Genomic DNA, 20,670 nt, shown 5'->3' with positions numbered 1-20,670 from the left:
TCATGACAAATAACGATTCTATTGCTACAATGTAATTCAGATTAAAATATTAAATAAATAAGCACTATACTTTCTGTATACATTTCACCGTCACCCCTCTGCAAACTGAACCTGATATTTGAAACGAAAGACTCTACTAAAATGTTTTGGAAAGATGTCTTAGGGTTTATTAAGAATGAAATATATATTGATTGTGTGTTATGTTTGAAGGATGTGGTACAAGGTTTATTGACTTCTATCAGTCCAAGAAACGTGAATTTTATCCTATGAATTTAGTTTTGTTACGTGCTAAATTCCACATTCATAAATCAAAATTTTTGAAAGATTTACGTTTCATTTTTTTCATGAAAGAATTTGAAAAATTCCTAATTTCAATCAAAATGTCAAAGAACAAAACAGCTGTCAGAGCAATTTATTTTCGTTTTTAATCTTATGTAATTCTCGTAATTTCCCCCTGGTCCTTTGTTTTGTTTGGTTATTTTTGGTAATTTGCATTGTTTGTTCAAGCATCAATGAAAAAACTGCGAGGAAAGACCTATTATGGCTAGAAAGGATACAGCTACCTCCACTTGGCATGCGCACTTCAATACCGCATATTTTGTCATGCTGTTAACACTTGATTAATATTCTTTATTATTGTGAGGTTATGTTTAGGGTAGGTGTAGGCGTTAGCGAGTGTAATTTATTGTAATTTTAAGTCGAGATTTGTCACCACTTCCGGCCGTAGCTGTATCCCTTCTAGCCACAACTTGTGGCGGTTTGACAAGACGGGATCCAGGAGTCTCTCCACTGGGCATGCGCACTTCAATGACGCATACTTTTTGTCACGCTCAAAACAGTTGATTAATATATATTTTTTGTTGTAAGGTTAAGTAGGGTTGGGTAGGTGAAGTTGTCAGCTAATGTAATTTAGTGTAATAATATGGCTAGATTTCGCACATCAGCCATAACCAGACACGCGCACCGTCTGTCAACTGACGTCATTTCCTTCAGGTCGTTGCCAGGTAACGGGACGCAGACTGCAAATGAAAACATGTTTGCATGGTTTTGTAAAAAGGTGATATAGACTGTAGTGTAAATAAACTGTATTAAAAGTGGGCCAGACATGAGTCTCGTGCATCAGTCTGAGCGGAAGTCATGCACGTGGAGACGCGGAGACACATTCCCAAGCATCCGTGCGGTAAGACTCGCTTCACTTTCATCTTTCCATCTATTATACTCAAATCTCATGACGTGCTGTGTATATGTTCTCAATATAATTTCCATGTAAAGGCAGGAAAGCTCATTCCAGTGGGTGACAGAGCAAAGACTTGTTTGCAGGACATTACACCAAGGGTGGGTCATGTAAAACAGCTTTGAAATGGCTTTGGATTTCCAGATGAAAAATACTGTACTATGTATTTCTTTGTGACTGTACATACCTCTTTTAAGATAACACTTTTAGTTGTGTGTGTTTCTAAAATAATTTCCCTCAGTGTGTAACTCCACCTGTGGTCAGAAAGTTTGTCCGTTCGGCTCAGCCGGCTGTAGGGTCAGTTCGAGTGTTTCATGGAAGGGCAAATGATCCAGATATCGCCAGTGCTGTAGTTCATGGTGTGATCACTAAATCATCCATATCTGTGAGTAGCACAGCCAGTCTTTATTAAATGATATGTTTTTAATATGTTTGAGGTTTAAACTTTTCTATTCATGGGTCATTTGCAACACAAAATAAAAAAACGTTATACTTTACATTTGCTCTGTATCATTAGACTTTATGTTTTACTTTAATATAATTGATATTTCCCTTAAGGAAAATGAAGCCTATTTTTTAATGTCAAGACAATTAAACACATTTTCCTCCACAATTCTAATTACCGTAATGCACAGAAATGACTGGATTACAGTAATGAGAATATAATGTGAACCATACCATTGAGAATAATGGTAACTGCAAAAAATTTACATAAAACCTCAAGAGTAGGCTGCAGCTTTTAGATGCATGGCAGTGATTAGAATATCTGGGGGAAATGTGCTCAAATCACAGTGATGATAATGCCACGATGCAAAAAATTCTGTATCAGTTTTGTATAACACCTTAAGTCAAAACCAAGTTTCTTTGGGGAGACATATGACCTGTTTAGCACTCGGAGCAATCATTTTATTCTTTGTGTACATGGATTTTTAGGCCGGATTAGTGATCAACCCTGCACCAAAGACACGCTTTCAAGAAAGCCTGCGACACCTTCAAGAAATCAATTATGCCACCAATCGGAAGGCTCCTCTTGGGAGGTCACAAGTTCAAGGGCCCGGTTTGCCAAGTTGGATTGATCCCGAGAAAACAACATTTGGTGTCACAACCCTCAAATGTAAATGTGTTTATGAAACCTCATTAGTACCGTGACGATTGAACATTCAATAGTTACAAAATATAAATATATATAAATGTACTAAACCTGCCTAAATAATCTAAAGAATTCAGAAAGTTAGGATTCACCCAAAAATTGAAAACTCATTCACTGGCCGTCTTGTTATTTCAAACCTGTATGACTTTCAGAGAACATATTTTAAAACCGGCACCCCTTCACATACATTGGTTTTGTGTCCATCCATACAAGAGAAGTGAATGGGTGCAAGTGTTTGATTACCAACTTTCTTCAAAATATATTCTTTTGTGTTCTAGGATAGGAAGTCATACAGGTTTAAAATGAAAGGAGAGTGAGTAACTGATAAACAAATTACATTTTTTAGTGAACTATCACTTTAAGAGATTTCTGTACAATTTGCTCGACAGACATAACTAAAACCATACATGTTGATTTTTACACAGTTTCTAATGCTGGTGAGATCATCAATCCACCCAAAACTGCACATCAGGTGCAAAATGAGGCTGAAGACAAACATCAACTCTACCTTCGCTCACATGGCTCCTATTTAGTAGGTCAGTCAAAAAGTCTCATTTCTGAAAATCGGCTTTTGATTGTAAACGCTTTGATTTGGCTTTAAATCAGAAAACGGTGTGTTTTTGTTGCTGCAGGGGAGCGTGTGGACCGAAAATATAACCGCGATCACTTTGACGCAGAAAGCCACTTTGGTGTCCAAACACCTCATCGCAATGACGGCAGGAACATCTCCAGATGTCTCCACTGGCTTTGTGACACACAACCGTAAACTCAAAATACACCATAACATAACAGCTTTCTATAGCTGAAGATCTAAAGTCATACATTGTCAATGTGGTTGTTAGGCACAATGACATGCGGTAATCACACATAAACTGTGTTTAATGAACATGCATTCTTATAAACGGCTGTCATTTTCAATATTCAAGTTATGATGGCATCTATATTCCATTTAGAGTTTTCCTAATGATAATGAAACATGGCAATGAACGCATTATCAGAAATGAACTGTTTGCTAATCTTCGTGTTTAAAGAAACAACAGTGCAACATTAGCTTCCAAACGCTGTGATGACTTCAGAGAGAAGACTCAGCCGAAGACAGGCAAAGTTCATGACCCGTAAGTCATTAAGAATATTGTTAAACGGACAGTTCATCCAAAAATGTCATCATTTACTCATGCTCGTGTAATTTCATACCTGTATAAATGATGTTCCGATGAACACAAAGAAAGATATTTGGAAGAATGTTAGTCATTATCAGTTCCGGGACATCACTGACTACCATAGAAGCAAGAATTAAATGGTAGAGAAGGGCGCCCGAGAACTCTGTTTTCCTAATTCTCCAAAATATCTCATTATGTGTTCAACAGAACAAAAATAAAATTCGTTTTTTCCTACTAGGGTAGTGGATGATGTCCCAGAACTGAAAATTGCTAACATTCTTCCAAAAAAAAATTTCTGTGATCATTCGAACAAATAAATCTATTACAGGTTTTTCATTTTTGGGTGAACTATCCCTTTAAATGTAAATGTTATTTTATACTGTAGTTTCTGCTGCTGTATTGCTTTCTCTCTGTCCATTCATTTCTAGAATTGAAGAGACATTAAATGTTCCCAAAGATCACACATTTGGAGTCTTGATGAAACCTGACGGCTTCGGTAATTTGATTCATCTAACATTCTGAATTTGATGTCAGGAGCTCGTATTGTAGAGAATTTATAGTCATGTTTTCTTTGCTAGGCATACGGTCTGTCTGAATGTGAGATTTTTTCATCTCTGCTCAGGTGCAGGTGACCTCCTCCATCAGACTCCACCTGAAGAGTATCTGAAAGGTAAAGACATACAGAGAACACTGCTCAATGCTGTTCGCCAGCACCTGAAGAGGTCTAACTACCAGAACTTCAGCTCACTACTGGAAGCGTTCAGATTCTATGACAAGGTAAAAAAAGTGTAAAAATTAGAGAAAGAATGTTCTGTTATCAAAATGTCCTTAAAATATTTGCCTGCTTTAACTTCCTTGCAGACTATTTCGAACCATCACTAACATTTTTATTGCACCGTGACCGTGTGTTTTTCTTTTCTATTTACAATTTGTTGCATTGGAAGCACTGAAATGCAGAAAATGTAAATCCACGTGTTGTTGTTGGCAAGATGCGTTTCATTATATTTAAGGTTATGTGTGCATGGGTCTTTATGCGCCACAGACGAAGCGAGGGAAAATAGATAAGGAGGACCTGAAGGAGGCCTGCCGCCACTTTAACATGATCATCAGTGAACCGGTGCTCGATGACCTCATGGATCACTGTGACGTTGATAAAGACGGACTGATCGACTTTTTGGAGTTTTCCAATTTTCTAAATTGGAAAGACAAAATGGCAATAAACAGTACGGAGCAGAAGATTCTCACAGGAGGTAAACTGAAGTCTGTATCCTTACAGAGATGTTTTGTGATCTCTGCGTTATTGGATTTTTTAAATGTTGTTTGAGGGATGGAGTTGTAGATTTATGTAACAAGAAGGACTGCTTGTATAAATACGTGTGCAGAGTTTAAGAGAAGTAAACAAAAGATATAGATCAAAACCAGAGATGTCAAAGGGTCAAAAACGGATATCCAACAAGTATAAACTGTTCAAAGTGCTACAGCGTTGCTGTACTGAAACCACTCAGTTCTTCATTATTTTCTATACATAGAATAACATTTAAGTTCACACCATGGTGAAAAAGTAAGCAAAAATGCGTCCTCAGTCAGTTTCGCTGGCATAAAAAGATACCATGTATCGAAAAACAAATGTCATGTTCATTTACAATTATGTTTAATAGATATATTATATTTTAAAAGCTATATTTACTACACTATATTTATGTATAGTGTATTCAGTCTGATTTATTTAAATGAATGGTGCACTATATAGAACATGGGTGTAGCTTTAAACAGTGATAAACAGTTAATAAAACAAAATGATCCATTATTAATGTGAATGGAAGAGAGAAGTCTGCCCCCGTGTGGTGGGAAGGGTTTATAACAGGCAGATGCAGCTCGGACGAATAATTCAGCGACATCTCCAATTCTACAGGAAAAAATCCAGTTAACCGAAATTTGAAACAATGTAGGGAATTTTTTTGTTCTGTCTGACTGTTGCATTCTGGTATTCTGTCAGATTGGCAGTGATAAATGTTTGTGCCAAATGCTAATGAATCACTTGTATGTTGCAGAGCAAGGGGCATGTACGACCCCAGCCAACATGCAGAGAACAGGCCTTCAGGTATCTGATGCTGTTAATTTCTTGGTGAGACCTGAGGACCTGGAGCCTGTTGAGGTGGGGTGCACCAGGAAGACCCCCAAAACCCTATCCAGGCCGAGATCTGTGAAGGACAGTTTCATCACCTCCTCTTCTCTCATCAATGCTGTCGTGGGGGGACATCCTACTATCAGTGAGTCAGACACACTTCACAATGTCTACGAAAGTGTTTCTTTTTTCATCCCTACACATTCATTGAATGTATGTTTGTCTAATGGATTGGAAAGATGTTTCCACTAAGTGAACGTTCAGAATCTGGCTCAAAAGTTTAGGATCTGTTTGTCTGTCCCAGCTATTACATATAAAACCTTAGCAACCTACCTAGTAAGCTTCTAGAACACCTACAAATCTGCAATTTTCGATGATAGATTATCGTACGTGTGGAGTGTCGTCAGTCCGGAGAGATCTAGCGGCCCCTCGTATCAAACGCATCTACGACAGGACCAACTACGGCGATGAATCAACAGTGTATGATCTGCTCCACCCACCATTGTATTCCTTTTACGGAGTGCATGAAGAACAGCTTTTTGGTCCTCGTGAAAAAGATGAGGTCAGTTTTGATGACAACATGACTCACTCCTAATTATAACATAGATAGTTAATGCTCTAAATGCTGTTTGGATGAGCTGTATTTAAAAGAAATGCTGACAGTCACCTGTGATCACACATTTAAGGCATGTGACATCAGTCTGAAACCATAGCTTTATATTAGACTAATAAACTGAGATTTTTGGGGGATTATTGTCATAAATAAATATAGCACTTTTGTCTTTAACCATGTTGCAGTTGCTGCTGTTTTATAAAAGCAATAACTAAGTAAAGTCATTAGAGTAATTTTACCATGGTAAAGCGGGAATGTTGACTTTTTTATTGCTTTCGGGTAGAACCACAGATAAATGACTCAATTCACCCATGATATCTGCTTGTTAAAGGGATAGTTAACTCACCCTCTTGTCATTTCAAACCTGTGTGACTTTCTTTCTTCAACAGAACTCAAAAGAAGATATTTGGGAGAATTTTGTTAGCCGGCAGCCATTCACTTGCATTGGTTCTGTCTCCATACAATAGAAGTGAATGGGTGCCGGCACTGTTCAGTTAACTTTCTTCAAAATATCTTCGTTTGAGTTCTGCGGAACAAAGGAAGTCATACAGGTTTGAAATGAGAACAGTGTGAGAAAAAAAGGTGCTTCAAAAGGTTCTTCGACGCCATAGCTGAACCTTCTGGTTCCATAAAGAACCTTTAACATCTTTCCGATTCACAAAAAAAAGGTAAAAAAGTATTTGACTGAATGGTTCTTTGTGGAACCAAACATGGTTCTTCTATGGCATCGTTGTGAAGAACCATTTAAGCACCTTTATTTTTAAGAGTGTAAATGATGTCAGAATTTCAAATTTTTGGGTAAACTATCCATTTAAGTCTTGATGTAGAGAATTCTTTTCCAGGTCCAAGCCTCCACTCGTTTCAATTCACTATTTAAACAGACCGTTATGAGCATTTTTAATTCATATTGCACATTTACGCACAACCTTAATAAACACACAGTGTTCTCTACAGTTTCACAGAATCTCTGACATCGATATTTAATAATCAATGTTTTGTAATGGAAATAAAGGCTTAGGAAACTTTAAAGGTTAGGACTTTAGTTTTTGTATAGTTTACAGCAAACTATAAGTGTGTATTAGCATTTGGTGTTGGAGCTTTTGGAGCGTTTGGACCCGGAGGCGGTAAAACGTGACGTCAGAATTAACAAGCATAGAAATTAATCACAAATGTCACTATGCTAACCAAAGCACTAATATTTATTAACAGATAGCACAGATATTCCAAAGAGTAGGTGTGAAGTTTTCGGATGAGACCTTTGAGGAGGCCTGGAAGCTGGCGTCAATGAGACATCCCACCGGTGATGTATGTGTGGAGAGCTTTCGAGACGTTCTCTCTGAACTACAGGCATGTTAAACTCAACACGTCAGTATTTTTCTTGTCTGTCAGGAATACGTTTATTTATTGTTTATTAACCGGTGAATAAACTCTTCAAATACACAAGCATATTTCAACAGTGTGATTCTTAAAAAATGAACGTTCATCTTAAAGTCCCTGTGAAAATAAAAAATAAAATGCCTATGAATGCCATGAAATATTGCAGCGTTTATTGTAAATAGTTTATCAATGTGGGTCATTCTCTTTTTTTAAATCCTGTGCCCTCATAAGCCCATTGCACATTGTGTCCGAAATTTGCATCTGAAATTTCCACATGTTAAAATTTAAATACGACCTCAAGTTGTGTCAATCACATTTACACACTGCCTCCAATATTTTCGTCCGTCATAAAAAAATTCGGACTGGGTTTGATTTTCTGCATTTTTCACATCTGTCAAGCAATTTAAGTGACATTTTTTTTTACAATTCAGTGAGCCAAATACGAAAAAACGCATATGAAAATTTCGGACTGTATGAGCAAAGACCTATAATCTTCAGTTTAAATCTGAAAATGCACTTCTGTCCTGTTGTGACTATCCACCTTAAATTACATATGTTAGACGACTTGGGCGGAGCATCGGTTAACTCCTCCCCTTCAACTGTCAGTCTGATGCCAGTTCCATATCAAAATGCCATGGCTGTTTTTTTACATTCAATCAAATCACAGAGAGAGACGAAAGCCACGGCCACTTTTTTTCATTAAACAATCCATTTCACTCTGATATGCGTAAAAATACAGAAGTAAAAACGATCACAACTTACGGTTCACAAGGAACAACGAACAAAATTTACCAGGCAGCCTTGTCCTAAACTTATGCCATTGGATGTTACAATATCAAAAATGAAGCATACTTACACTTGTCATCTATCAAGTTAAGTGATCTCATGTTTCCTTAAAGGCAGTTCTTATACCATTTAGACTGCGGGAAGAAACAATATTCAATGTAACTAAAATGCAAAAGTGATAACAATTACAACAGCAGTGTTTATTCTGAGGAGGAGGGAGGTTTAAATGCTTCTGACTTCTGTCTGTTATTAGTTCACATCCATTATTGGGTCAGCGGTAATTTCCGCCCTGTTATTTGTTTAATTGAGTCTCCTGTCAAATGAAGCGAGGGGGCCCGTCTGCAATAAAAAGTGCCCTCATCTAGCACAATAATAGTTCAGCTTAGTAATGAATTTTTGCCTCCCAGGATCACATTATTGAGTTTACTTGGAGGACGTATGCTGCATTTAGAGTTACAGAGAGATGGAGATTGCTGTCAATTACCATATACTCCCATAGGACCGTATCGCACAGTCTGTGTGCGTGCACTTTCTCAAATATTGTTTGGGCAAACTTTGTCATCTATTATGAATGATGGTCGAAAGACATCTGTTCTATAAACGCAGTATGTCTAGATTTTAATATCGTTTTAAAGTCAACCAGTAAACCGACCATATGAAACCTGTATATAACTTCTGTGCAACATAAATAGAAGATATTTTGAGAAATGTCTCTGTGGTTTTGTACTCATATAATGGAAGTCATTAGGGGTCAGTGTTGTTTGGTTGTCAACATTCTTCAAAATGTCTTCTTTTGTGTTCTGCTGAAGAAAGAACGCATTATAGGTCTGGAATGACATGAGGGCGAGTTAATGTTTTTTCGGCTGAACTATCCCTTTAAATATATAGACTGATCTGCTTTATTCAGAATTGCAAGCTAATGTTTGATACGATTTAATGTTTGGTACATTAAAGAGATTAATAAAAGCAAAGAGTCACTAATCCATAATAAAAGCCTAGAGGAATGCAAAATCAAGCACATTGATGTTTTTCTTTTCTTTTGTTTTGTTCTGTTCAGTTGTATTCGAAGCCGGCGTGATTAATTGCCTAATATGGTATTAACATATTTATTTCAATGGAAACGGGAGGTTTGATATCCACTGTTAATCATATTATGACTTGTCTGCACACATGTGACAAAACGCCTACGCCAGTCGAACAGAACAATCCATTACTGCCTTCAAAATTATAATCCCACCACCACATATTTCTTAATGATTTAGTGAATTTCAGTCAATGATAATTTGACTGCCTGTAAAGCCATGAATACATAACAATGACGAGACATAAAAGAGTTTTTTGAGAAACAGGATGACTTCACGCGGCTACTGTCACTTTAACAGAGGACTGATTTTAATATCTGAATCGGATGATAATTGGTCTCAGGACCCCATCTGTGGTTCTGTATGATCCGTGTCATTATTAAATGTCATTTATCTCGTTGGAAACACCGGAAGCTTATTCACAGCATGTCTGATCTGAAAAAGCTTTCACACGTGTACACTGTTAAGTCCACTTAGACGAGTGTCATAGTCTCTGTATTTTCATATTTGACACAATAAACATATCTTTGGAAAATGCAAATTATTATGAAAAGCAAGCGTGATATACCACTACCAAATAGAATAAAAATGATGATAATATAAGTTACAATGGAAATTGTTGCTTATAACTCTTCTTCAAACTGAGTGTCAGGGCAGGTCAGGAGACAAATGAAAACAAACATGTTGACAAATTTGGATTTTGTCAACCAAAACAAAAAACTCAAAGCTTTGGTGCGATAAGCAGCTTCGCATCACACCCTCTGTCGAGCGATTTGAAGTATGCCAGTTTTCCAAAGTTAACTTAAAAACGGCACTTTCTCGCTGAGCGACATCCGAGTCAAAGATGCTAATGTGACAGATGGAAAGATGTTTTGAAACACGAGCTCAAGACACGAGTACGCAAACAGCTGAGAAAGAACCTATTAGCGTCTATATATCCATCAAAGCAGTGCAGAATATAAATGTCTGTCATAAGAGAAGAATCCATTAAGTACACTTTAGATCATTTGTAGACGCTCCAGCATTTATCAGTCAGACTTATGGCTGTGTAGTTTACAGAGACGCTCGGCAGAATTTGTGTCTATGGGGAGGAAGATCTGTCAAATGAGGGGATGTCTCTACAAGTGCCATCAAATGAAGACAGTTTGCCTTCTAATTATGTTCTGTTTGCCACTCTTTGAAAGAGCGGTACAGTATATGAAATTTACCCTAGGGTGGCAAACATACACAAGCCATAAGTATTTGGAATGAAAACTAACCCTGCCATGAAAAATTGTGGGGCTGTAAGAAATTTCCTTGGATGACAGACAGCAGTTGTATTCTTCTAAGCGATTAAGTCAGATGAACGGCGTACATACATAAACGAAACAAATGAAATGTGGGGATGAAACTCACAAATCTATCCGTCACATTTAACCCTGAAAATCTAAAAGGAATGGAAATGTGAAATTTTGTTTCACATTGAGAAACATTAAGGTAATTGTGATATTATTTTAATTATAAGTAAACAAATAATAATGGGAATTTCCTAAAAAAAGTCCATTACAGTAATTAAATAAAGATTATTATTTTTATTTTAAGTTATATTTATAAATATTAATGGAATAAAACAAATCTAGTAATGGGAGCTGTACCTAAAAAAATAAATGAAAACATGTTTTATTTGATCAGCTTCAGTGTAGTCACCCTTTGAATAGAATTCGCAGAAATGTTTCTTGTAGTTTTATCAAGCTGATTTTTAAGAGCTCACTTCAGTCATTCATTAAAAAAAATTGTGCACACTACAAAATCGTTTCAAACATTCAGGCATACGCCTATAGACCAAAAGTCAAGTGACATATAATAACCTATAATGTAATATAGAAATATAGACTTAAACAGTCGCTGTACCGGTCTGTCATGGTAAAGAAGGAGCTGAGCCGCAGGGCGAAGCTCTCGATTTAGCGGTCAATCTATGATCTCAATCTACTCTCACCTATGGTCATGAGCTGTGGGTGATGACCGAAAGGACAAGATCCCGGATACAGGGCGGCCGAAATGAGTATTCTCCGCAGGGTGGCTGGGCGATCTCTTAGAGATAGGGTGAGAAGCTCAGTCACTCGGGAGGAGCTCAGTGTAGAGCCGCTGCTCCTCCACATCGAGAGGGGCCAGCTGAGGTGGCTCGGGCATCCTTTTCCGGATGCCCCCTGGACGCCTTCCCGGGAAGGTGTTCCGGGCATGTCCAACCGGTAGGCATGTCCCTGGAGGGACTATGTCTCCCGGCTGGCCTGGGAACGCCTCGGTGTCCCCCCCGGAAGAGCTGGAGGAAGTGTCTAGGGAGAGGGAAGTATGGGCATCCCTGCTTAGACTGCTGCCCCCGCGACCCGGCCCAGGATGAAGCGGAAGAAGATGGATGGATGGATGACGTTAAACAGATTTAGGCAAAATATTTATAGTTTTTCTTGTAATTTTTGAACTGGTGATATTATATATATGATATGAATTGTCTCAGAGGAATCTTGAAGATCTGGATGTTCTAGGGGGCCCCTACCCCCAAAACCAAAACCTCATCATGGTGTAGCAGAACGTCCTGCCTGCAGAACATGAAAGACATACAGGGTGATTTCTGCATACACAGTATCTTTTCAGCATGTACAGTATGCTTAATTAAATTTTACAGTTTAAATAGAATCATTTATCTTAAGCGACTTAATATACAAAAAATAGTCAAACAAGTTTTGGGTCAAAAGGGGACGAAGCGTAAATATCACATTGTCCTTAAGGGGGTGCTGTACTTTACCTGTTTACTTCAGTACGCACCACACTTCAAGGCAAAATAATTCAATTAAAAACAAGACGATTTTATTCCTGCTCTACTTCATTTGATCAGGTGTACTTACCAGTGTGATGACAGCATGATTGCTATGTTTAGTGTCACTTTTACTATGATATCTGTATTGTTGGACAACACGTTGCCCAGACTGTCTGCGCAGATGCCTGCGCGCTTTGAAAAGGCTGCGCAGTCGGCAGGTAAGCTTTTGCACCGATGCTTTGAATATGCGTCCAAACATTTTCATCGTTGGATCACCATTGCGCACTTTCTGCAATTGCGCAAGCTGATTTGTTCTTATAAATCTAGTTAATGTTCGCAAATTACAGTCGTCCTATCGATATGCTTTTCAAAGTATCAACAAGACCACCATCTACCCATAATGCTTTTGGCTATGACCTGAGTCATTTCTCCAGTAGATGGAGGCAAAGGCTGGGGATTTTCGTCCGCGCACCAGCGGTATCCATGCGCCATGAGCGCCGACGCTTTGGGAACGATCACAATGTAAGTGCCATTTATTTCACGCAAGCACGCCGTTGCCTGCTGTTGTAAACTGTTTTACAGAAGAATATAAGAGAGGAAGGCTGGGGCTAGTTGTCACAATAAAAATATTTGTATTTTAGAGTCTAACATCCAGTTACGCATACACTTTCCCTGTAACGCGTTGGTCCCTTGATTCCTGGTTCAAAACAAAGTGTTCAAGCAGATTTGTTTAATGAATTGTGTCGTGTCAAGACAAAACTTTCGACTTTAGAATCTCATGTGAACAAGCTAACAGAGTAGACACATGCAGACAGGACTTAACTTTAAATGTTCTCATAAAGAAGGGATTTTATGTTGGGGCCAGTTTTCACAGAATGTTATGTTGTCATTTTAGGCAATTTATGTATCATCTTACTATACTGATGGTGCTTTTACTGGTCATTTTTGCAATTTCGTGAATTTACACGTTAAAATTATGACACTCTTTTATTTTATTATTTTCATCATTTTAATTTGGTCATTTTAGATTTTATAAAGCAATTATTGCGTTTTGAAGAAAAAAAACTTGAAAATCTGCACCCAGACCATATAAGTGTTGTGACACTGACGCCATTTTTTTGCTTTGACTATAAACTATCTTCACTTGGTGTCAAGGAGATTTTCAGTAGATGTATGAAGTTACATCAGGCGACACAGTAACAAAGTATTACAATTTCATGACATTATGGACCTATGAAACTTACGCAACAGTATATCGTTTTTAATCATTTAAAAGTAATCACTTTTGTTAAGTAAAGCGCTTTACTTGAAACTACACCAGTAATGATTATGGATAGAACTGTAAACCGAAATAAGAGCGATATTAATAGGTGAATCAAGTTTCGGTGTCGAATTATATAATGCAAATGAGTGACGCAGGTGGGCTGGCAGTTTAAAACGTGCCCCCTCCTTTAATCTAGCAGCGTCACCCAAACACACCTCACAGGTGCACAACATTATTGTTTCACAAGCTTAAATGTGATCAGCAGACCACAACATCATTAAAATCCTGCTGTTTCCGCTGATTACAGGTCATAAGCTTTTGTATTTGCCCGCTATCTGTGTTTTCTTTTCAAAACGATGATTATTCATTCAGGGTTACGCATAAAAAACGAAGATGACAGACACCTGCACAATTTACCCGCCCCTCCAAATTCTGTGACTATTTTTATTGATAAATAATTGCTATTGCAGCTCGTCATTATTGAATTTTCGCTCAGATATAAACCCTTTCTAAGATGTATTATAGTAATTATATCTGTCAGTCTGAAATGCTTTTACATCTGTGGGCTGAATGAATGGAATAATAAAAATCTTCCAGTTCCCATTTCAATTAATTGCTTCGCCGGAGTGATTCCAAACTTTGGGCTGTGATTTTATAGCGCAAAGAAACTCATAACAAAGTATCTCCATACAATTACAAGTCCATATAAATGCATGCAGTCTAGGGGAAAAAGTGTAATTCAATTAAATCTTTTGCTGTTGTTTCTGCTCTATTATAATGAGCTCATGAGTAGCATATGATGCTATAAAAATGGGTTTTATTGGACTTGTGTTGGATTTAAAGAGGAAATCATCTAGATTGCACAGAAATAAATCAATCAAAAGGAATGTAAGGACAGAACTGTCATCACACAAATATAGTTTGTTGTAAGTGTCCGCTCGGCACCTTTGAGGTTGTGATAGGCTGTCGTTTTACTATCCTTATGATATTTGATGCATGAAACCCTGGCATGGAAAGACACTTATTCACACCGAAGCAAAACTGTAGAGGGTTATGTGAGAGATATTTGGCGGTTCTGTTGAACACGTCTCTAACTCCGCCACCGATAATGAGCGAAATCGGTGCAAACGCGAAAGTAATAGTTTCAGATTTTTTCCCCAACGGATTATTTTCCGCACTTGTTTTTGTATCTATGCATAAATTAAAAAATCTGCTGAAATTTATTATTCATCTGAGATGTGATTAATATGCAAAATTATGCAAATTAAGATGCAATTAGGCTCCAATTCTCTAGTGGAATTTTCCATTATAATTTAATACAAAGTAACAGAGTAATTGGTGTCACGTGTAATTACGGTTACTCAAGTGTACTTTCAGGCATGCAAATGATGTGCTATATGTTGGTTATCCGATGCAAATGCGACGCTTTAACAAGTCGGGAGCGGCGAACGTGCGATTGTGCAATTGCTACATGACAGACGCGTAGAGCTGATTTCTGTTGCATTTCATTATTTTGCTGCCCTTGTCTGGGACGAACTTCTAATGCGTTTGTATAGATGCTTGAGAAGTGTGAAATATCTGTGCATTGTGACAACTTGATGACCATTAAATGAACCTCGTATCTTGAACTCGTGCGCTCAAGTTTGAAACTTTACCAAACACAGATGTCAAAGCGTCGAAAGAAAAACATGTAGTGTCAAACTTTCCAGGGTGATTAACATAAGTCGAGATCAGCTCCTTCTTGGGAGGTAAATTGATTTTGAATCGTTACAATGCCGGTTACATGACTTGCTTGACATCTAGCCCAATGACATTATAACACAGATGCTCGCTCATTGAGCGACGCCTTTTCTTTTCTCCCCGTATATTCCCTCTCTCTCTCCCTCTCTTCCTCCGAACAAAGACGTTGGCTCCTCACCCGCCCTCCCTCGGCTCCGCCGCCTCCGCGCCGTCCTCTTGCCCGCACAACTCTCTCAAAGAGCGTAATCCCTCAACAAAAATCGACGCACAATGGAAACTTGAGCTCAATCCTATAACGCGCAGCCGTGGCGCACAATACCCCCTCCCACCAGCCCCAGTCTTTGCCTCTTCAGGAACGCTAAATGCCCCGTGGCAGAAATCGCTCTTTATCCCTCCCAGCCCTCCTGATTAGAGGAATCCCGCTCTGGGCTTTGCCTATTAGAGCATGGCACGCTGCACGGGCTGCCCACTGCTCCCCACTTACCTATTACTCCACGCTCGAGGGGCTTAACTCACCCGCAGCCCTCAGATCCAGCGGATATCTGATGTTCTGACTGATAGGTGATGGAGTACTGAAATGTATACACGTAATCTCTTTTACGCTTAGAGATAAAGGATCCATTGGAGCCGCGGTGCGGTGGGTAGTGCACGTGCCCGAGGGCGAATCTGGCATGCGTCACACCGTCCTATCCGTTTTAATGGGCGCTGTCAATCAGCAGGCCATTAAGTCCAACAGACAGACAGATATTTGCTGCAAAGGCAAAGTAATACTAAAAGAATATTGTTTTTGGCTTTAAGAGATCTTGAGTTGAGATTGTAATAGAGGGAACTATTAATGCTCTGATGTTTCTCTTTTGTAGCTCAGAAGGAGATTTGATGGAGTCCTCACTTGTTTCATTTAAGTAGTGTTGAAATGCATAAAGATGTAAAATATTATAGATTGATGAGGTAAAATAATCTGGATTTGTGCAAATTTGGTGAGAAATGTTTGAGTTCATATTGAGATCTTCAATTCTGTGGACTTTTGATTGCAGACAAATCTGAGCATCAGTTTGAGACACTGTTGACATCTCTTTGATGTCCTCTAATGGGGACATCCGTGAGATTTCCGGGTGTTTTTCTCTAGAGAAACATCTTTGACGTAAGCAAAACTTTGCATTTGTTCTCCATGACTTGTTGATGTTGAATTAAAGGTTCTTTACAATAGTCTTTAGGGTTTGGGCTTTCAAAGCACCAGTTTTTGGATGACATTCTGGGAATTAAAAGTCGTTTCTCTGGCATTCGACTTGCCCTTTTGTTTCCGGCTGAAAGTTTCTTGCTTTAAAGAAAATGAGTCAGCACTTATTCACCCTCATGTTTTTTAAAACGTCCTTTCTTTCTTATGCAGAACACAAAAGAAGATATTTTGAGAAACGTCTGGGTGGTTTTGTGTTCATACAGGGCAAGTCGATGTTGTTTGGTTGCCAACATTCTTCACAATATCTTCTTTTGTGTTCAGCAGAAGAAAGAAAGTCATACAGGCTCTGAATGACTTGAGGTTGAATAATTGAAATTGAATATTTTTTATTTTTGAGTAAACTTTCTTTTAAAGTAAAAATGAGGTTTGAACACCTGACCCGAGTTGAGCGCAGGTGCAGAATGCAGTGGCAGACAAAGATATGTGTGCAACGACTTCACACCGAGTTTAACGTTTGGATGAACACCATTAGCATGCAGATATTTGCTTTTTTCCCTCTCAAGGCAAAAGGTCATGAATGTACAGATCAGGTTTAGAAATGTGTATGTGGAGTGCTGGTTTTGTGAGTCATTTGTGAATCACAGTGTGACCGTTTCCCATTTTTTTCTTGTTAGCATACTGTTCATTTCAATCCTCATTCTTTTTAAATGTGTCGTCTTTGTTAAAGCAATTCATCCGTAGGTGATATATAAACATGCACATTGATGCTCTCATGCTCTAAACGCAGCTTTAAATGTCAAAGTTGAATGTCAGGTGTTGAGAGATGATGCTTCTAAGAACAATGGCATTGAGGTGAGGTGCAACAAAAGATGCACAGCAAAGCAGGGCAGGAACTCGAACTGGGTTTGTGGCATCGGTATTGCAAACGATAATATAGGCCGACGCAGGTTCGCTTGTGTACTTCCTGCATGTGGCAGTTTAATAATAGCACGGCGGCTTCCAAGATGTAAAATAATGCCGCTACTTGAATCTCAGCCAAAGTGTGTTTAATGTGTCCCCTCGCTGCAGGAGCCGGGCTCCGGGCATGCAGGTTTGCACCGAGGGGAGCGTGGGTGAGGTCGATGTAATCTCACGTTGGAAGCGTAAATGTTCAGCCGGGTTCGTCTGTGTGTTCTTCCTCTCTCTGTGTTCGCAGAATGGCAGTGGAACGCGGCCCCCGTGTGAAGATTACATCGACGACACAGACAAACACGCCTTGCAGAAAGTAGGCCAAGCTGTGATGTTTCTGAGGAAGCGTGCCGTCTGTCCTCACCTGGCTGTGATATCACAGAAGGGGAAATGGTGCGTCGTGTCTGAAAATGTGGGAGATTTGTTTCGCCGTATCATATCGACTCGGCACGTGTCATAAGTGTGTTTAAGAAGTTTTCTCATAATGGAAAATGTCGCAAAATAATGTGAAGTGTAAAAAGATGCGACTAACCAAACTTCCAGTCACAACAGACCCTTGAAGTCATTTGTGAATGTGCCGTTTTTTGGATGTTCAGAAACTTTTAGAAACTTTTTTTAAGAATAATGTGCAAGGACGACAAGCAGTTAGACATATGTAGTTTATTAACCAAAAACAACCGGTATGATTAACAAGTTTTTTTCAACCAATGGCAGGCATTTGTTTTAAGAGACTGTTTAGAAATGTTTTTCTTTTGCATTTCTGTAAAATGAGTCACGCTCTGGTTATATCGACAAATAATAATAAATGCAAACAGTAAAAATGCTCCATGCAATTCAGTTTCCTGTGAAAATGCGAACCATGCAGAGTTGCACATATATAGAAAAATACAAAACATTTGCAAAAACATTCCCATTCTTCAGCGCTTGCACGCTTATCTAAAAAAAAGTGCACGTGACGTCATCACTAGCGTGACACCTCATTGGAGGCGTCAAAGGATAAAATGTTCATGAGTCATCTCACTACTGTAAACGCAGCATCTTTAGACTTCATTCCTATCAAATGGTTGAAGAATCACAAAGTGTCCACGTGTCGCAAACAAAGTACATTTCAATTGTGTGCCACGTTACACTTTGGACAAAAAGCAACCTTTCTTTTCTTTCTTTTTCTTCCTCTCTTTTTCCTTACTTTCTCGCTTCTTTCCCCTTCCTTTTTGATTGTTGGTTTGAATTAAAACCTAAATAAATGACAAATCACAAAGACTGACAGTTGTGTTATTGGCACGGCTTCATAGTGTCCATTCCTGTGCAAGTACACATACATAAAACGGCATTATTTGAAATATTTGCTCGGCAGATGTTTCTATTTCTTTTTTTTTAAATAAATAAATGAAGAAACAGAATAGGGCCTGGTGTTGGGAATAAACGCAGTAATTTGCTGCTTCTCTACACGGATTACTGTCACTCTTCGTCAGCTGCTGTGAGCGCTTGCCAGTCCTGTTTGCAATTTCTGGGCTTGTGTTGTACCTTGATATATTTGCCAAATGGATTTTATAGAGGCTGTAATTAAATTTAGTCCACCTTCACATGGTTTAGAAGGGCAGAGGCTGAATTTCTGCTTTGAGTGGGTTTTCCTACCGGTGTCCTCAAACACGTTAAAGCCTTAATGTCCATATTAACTCAATTTACTGCTAATATGTTTCATTTAGCAAAATATTGTAACGAAAAGTTTACATGTGCGATGCGGGAAAAGCACGTTTAAAATGCACATTTTTAAAAAAAATCTTTTTATTTTAAGAGCTATTTATTTAAAATACGTTGCATATAGTATGATGTTATAGAGCAACACTGTGTCGTCACCTCTTCATATTTTCAGAAAATTATATATTGGCCAGACAGGTTGAATTTTATCTACAATTCCTTTTTTATTGTCATTTAATTGTTTAACATTGGTCACTCGTCTCTCTAAACATATTACATTAAGATCACATTAAAGCTTTGAATAATTCTGATCATTCTGTCATCATTAATTCATCCTCATGTTATTCTGGGTGACTTTCGTTTTTCTGCAGAGCACAAAAGAAGATATTTTGAAGAATGTTGATACTAAACAACATTAAAACAAATTGAATTTAACTGTTTGAACATTTCTCAAAATATCTTCTTTTGTGTTCCACAGAAGAAAGAAGATCATACAGGTGCTGAACAATATGAGTGTGAATAAACAACGACAGAATTTGGATATTTAGAATATGAACAATCCAACCCACATCAGTCGACCCCTATAGTTTAAATTCTTCGAGATGTTGATTTAGTGCATTACACCCATACAGTAGCGCTTCATACGAGAGCATCTTTATAATAAATCACAGTGTGAAACATGAGGCGTTACACGGGCACACAGATGTGCATACACAAATTACATTCTGTTGGGCCATAATTACCCCTGGTTCGCTGGCCCTTTTGGATAGCAGTTACGTTGACATAATTCATTAGTGTTTGCCCGAAGAAATGATTTGAAATCTTTAAAGCTCCTTCAAGCATAATAACTATTAAGGGGCCACACGCAGGACTAAAGTGTTAAACGGTTTGTTAGAGTCAGCCGAGGTACAAGGGAGGATAAATAGAAATGATAGTTAATATACTGCACCAGTGGTTTTTAAAAAGTAAAACGTTGCTGCTGCTGCTGACACAGAAAACTGCAGCCGTGGCATGGCAACAGCCCTTCACGGATGCGCGCCACGAAATGCACAACGCCCACAAACAACACTTCACTTTCACAACTCTAAGAGGTTACGGCATTGCTCATGCCTGGCCACACAAATTTGATAACTAACAACATGTTTTGTACACCTGCGACGTACCCACATACAAACAAAGGGTGCGAATACTCTTATTTGATTAGGAGCACTTTTAAAACTTTACACTTCAGAAGTAGATTTGTTTTTGAGTCGCTGTGCAATCTACACTTTGGCTTGTTTGTGTTCGTATCTTAATTTGATCAAGCCGCACGTTATAACTGGTGAAAAGCCTTCTGGTAACAGTATGTTTTCCCAATGCTGCGCTGGTGTATTTTTGTCATTTATGAACTTAGGTGCAAATGAACAAGAAGGGGAAAGCTGTGAAACATGATCACATGACATGCAGATCAGGTGAAAATGTGTTTTTTTTACTCCAGCTTGCCTTTTGTGATTTGATGGAGATGTCTCTCATGTGTGTCAATAAC

At 38.4% G+C, this 20,670-nt stretch overlaps 2 protein-coding genes across 4 annotated transcripts in view; both read left to right on the top strand.

Moving 5' to 3' along the window:
- The first annotated feature begins 564 nt into the window (after nucleotides 1-564).
- Nucleotides 565-7,722, top strand: efhb (EF-hand domain family, member B). Of its 3 annotated transcripts, XM_056762479.1 has the most exons (13): nucleotides 570-1,180; nucleotides 1,273-1,335; nucleotides 1,476-1,619; nucleotides 2,168-2,348; nucleotides 2,810-2,920; nucleotides 3,017-3,146; nucleotides 3,416-3,499; nucleotides 3,973-4,040; nucleotides 4,167-4,321; nucleotides 4,587-4,794; nucleotides 5,596-5,814; nucleotides 6,050-6,231; nucleotides 7,492-7,722. In XM_056762479.1, exons 1-13 carry the CDS (start codon nucleotides 1,106-1,108, stop codon nucleotides 7,636-7,638), a joined length of 1,767 nt encoding a protein of 588 aa, XP_056618457.1. In that variant the 5' UTR covers nucleotides 570-1,105; the 3' UTR covers nucleotides 7,639-7,722. The 3 variants fall into 3 exon arrangements, with proteins under 3 accessions (XP_056618458.1, XP_056618459.1, XP_056618457.1); XM_056762480.1 differs by lacking the exon at nucleotides 1,476-1,619 and having other exon boundaries at nucleotides 565-1,180; XM_056762481.1 differs by lacking the exons at nucleotides 1,273-1,335; nucleotides 1,476-1,619 and having other exon boundaries at nucleotides 567-1,180.
- Nucleotides 7,723-12,724: 5,002 nt separating this feature from the next.
- LOC130432854 (DNA-binding protein SATB1) overlaps nucleotides 12,725-20,670 on the top strand; it is a 72,912-nt gene continuing 64,966 nt past the window's right edge. Inside the window, exon 1 of the mRNA XM_056762410.1 lies at nucleotides 12,725-12,840. The gene's annotated coding sequence lies outside the window, so the exon portion shown is untranslated. The remainder of the gene's footprint in view (nucleotides 12,841-20,670) is intronic.

The sequence above is a fragment of the Triplophysa dalaica genome, chromosome 12 (genome assembly GCF_015846415.1).
Source record: "Triplophysa dalaica isolate WHDGS20190420 chromosome 12, ASM1584641v1, whole genome shotgun sequence".
Classification (NCBI taxonomy): domain Eukaryota; kingdom Metazoa; phylum Chordata; class Actinopteri; order Cypriniformes; family Nemacheilidae; genus Triplophysa; species Triplophysa dalaica.
Note: the sequence above shows the minus strand (reverse complement) of the source record. Positions and strands in the feature narration are given on the sequence as shown.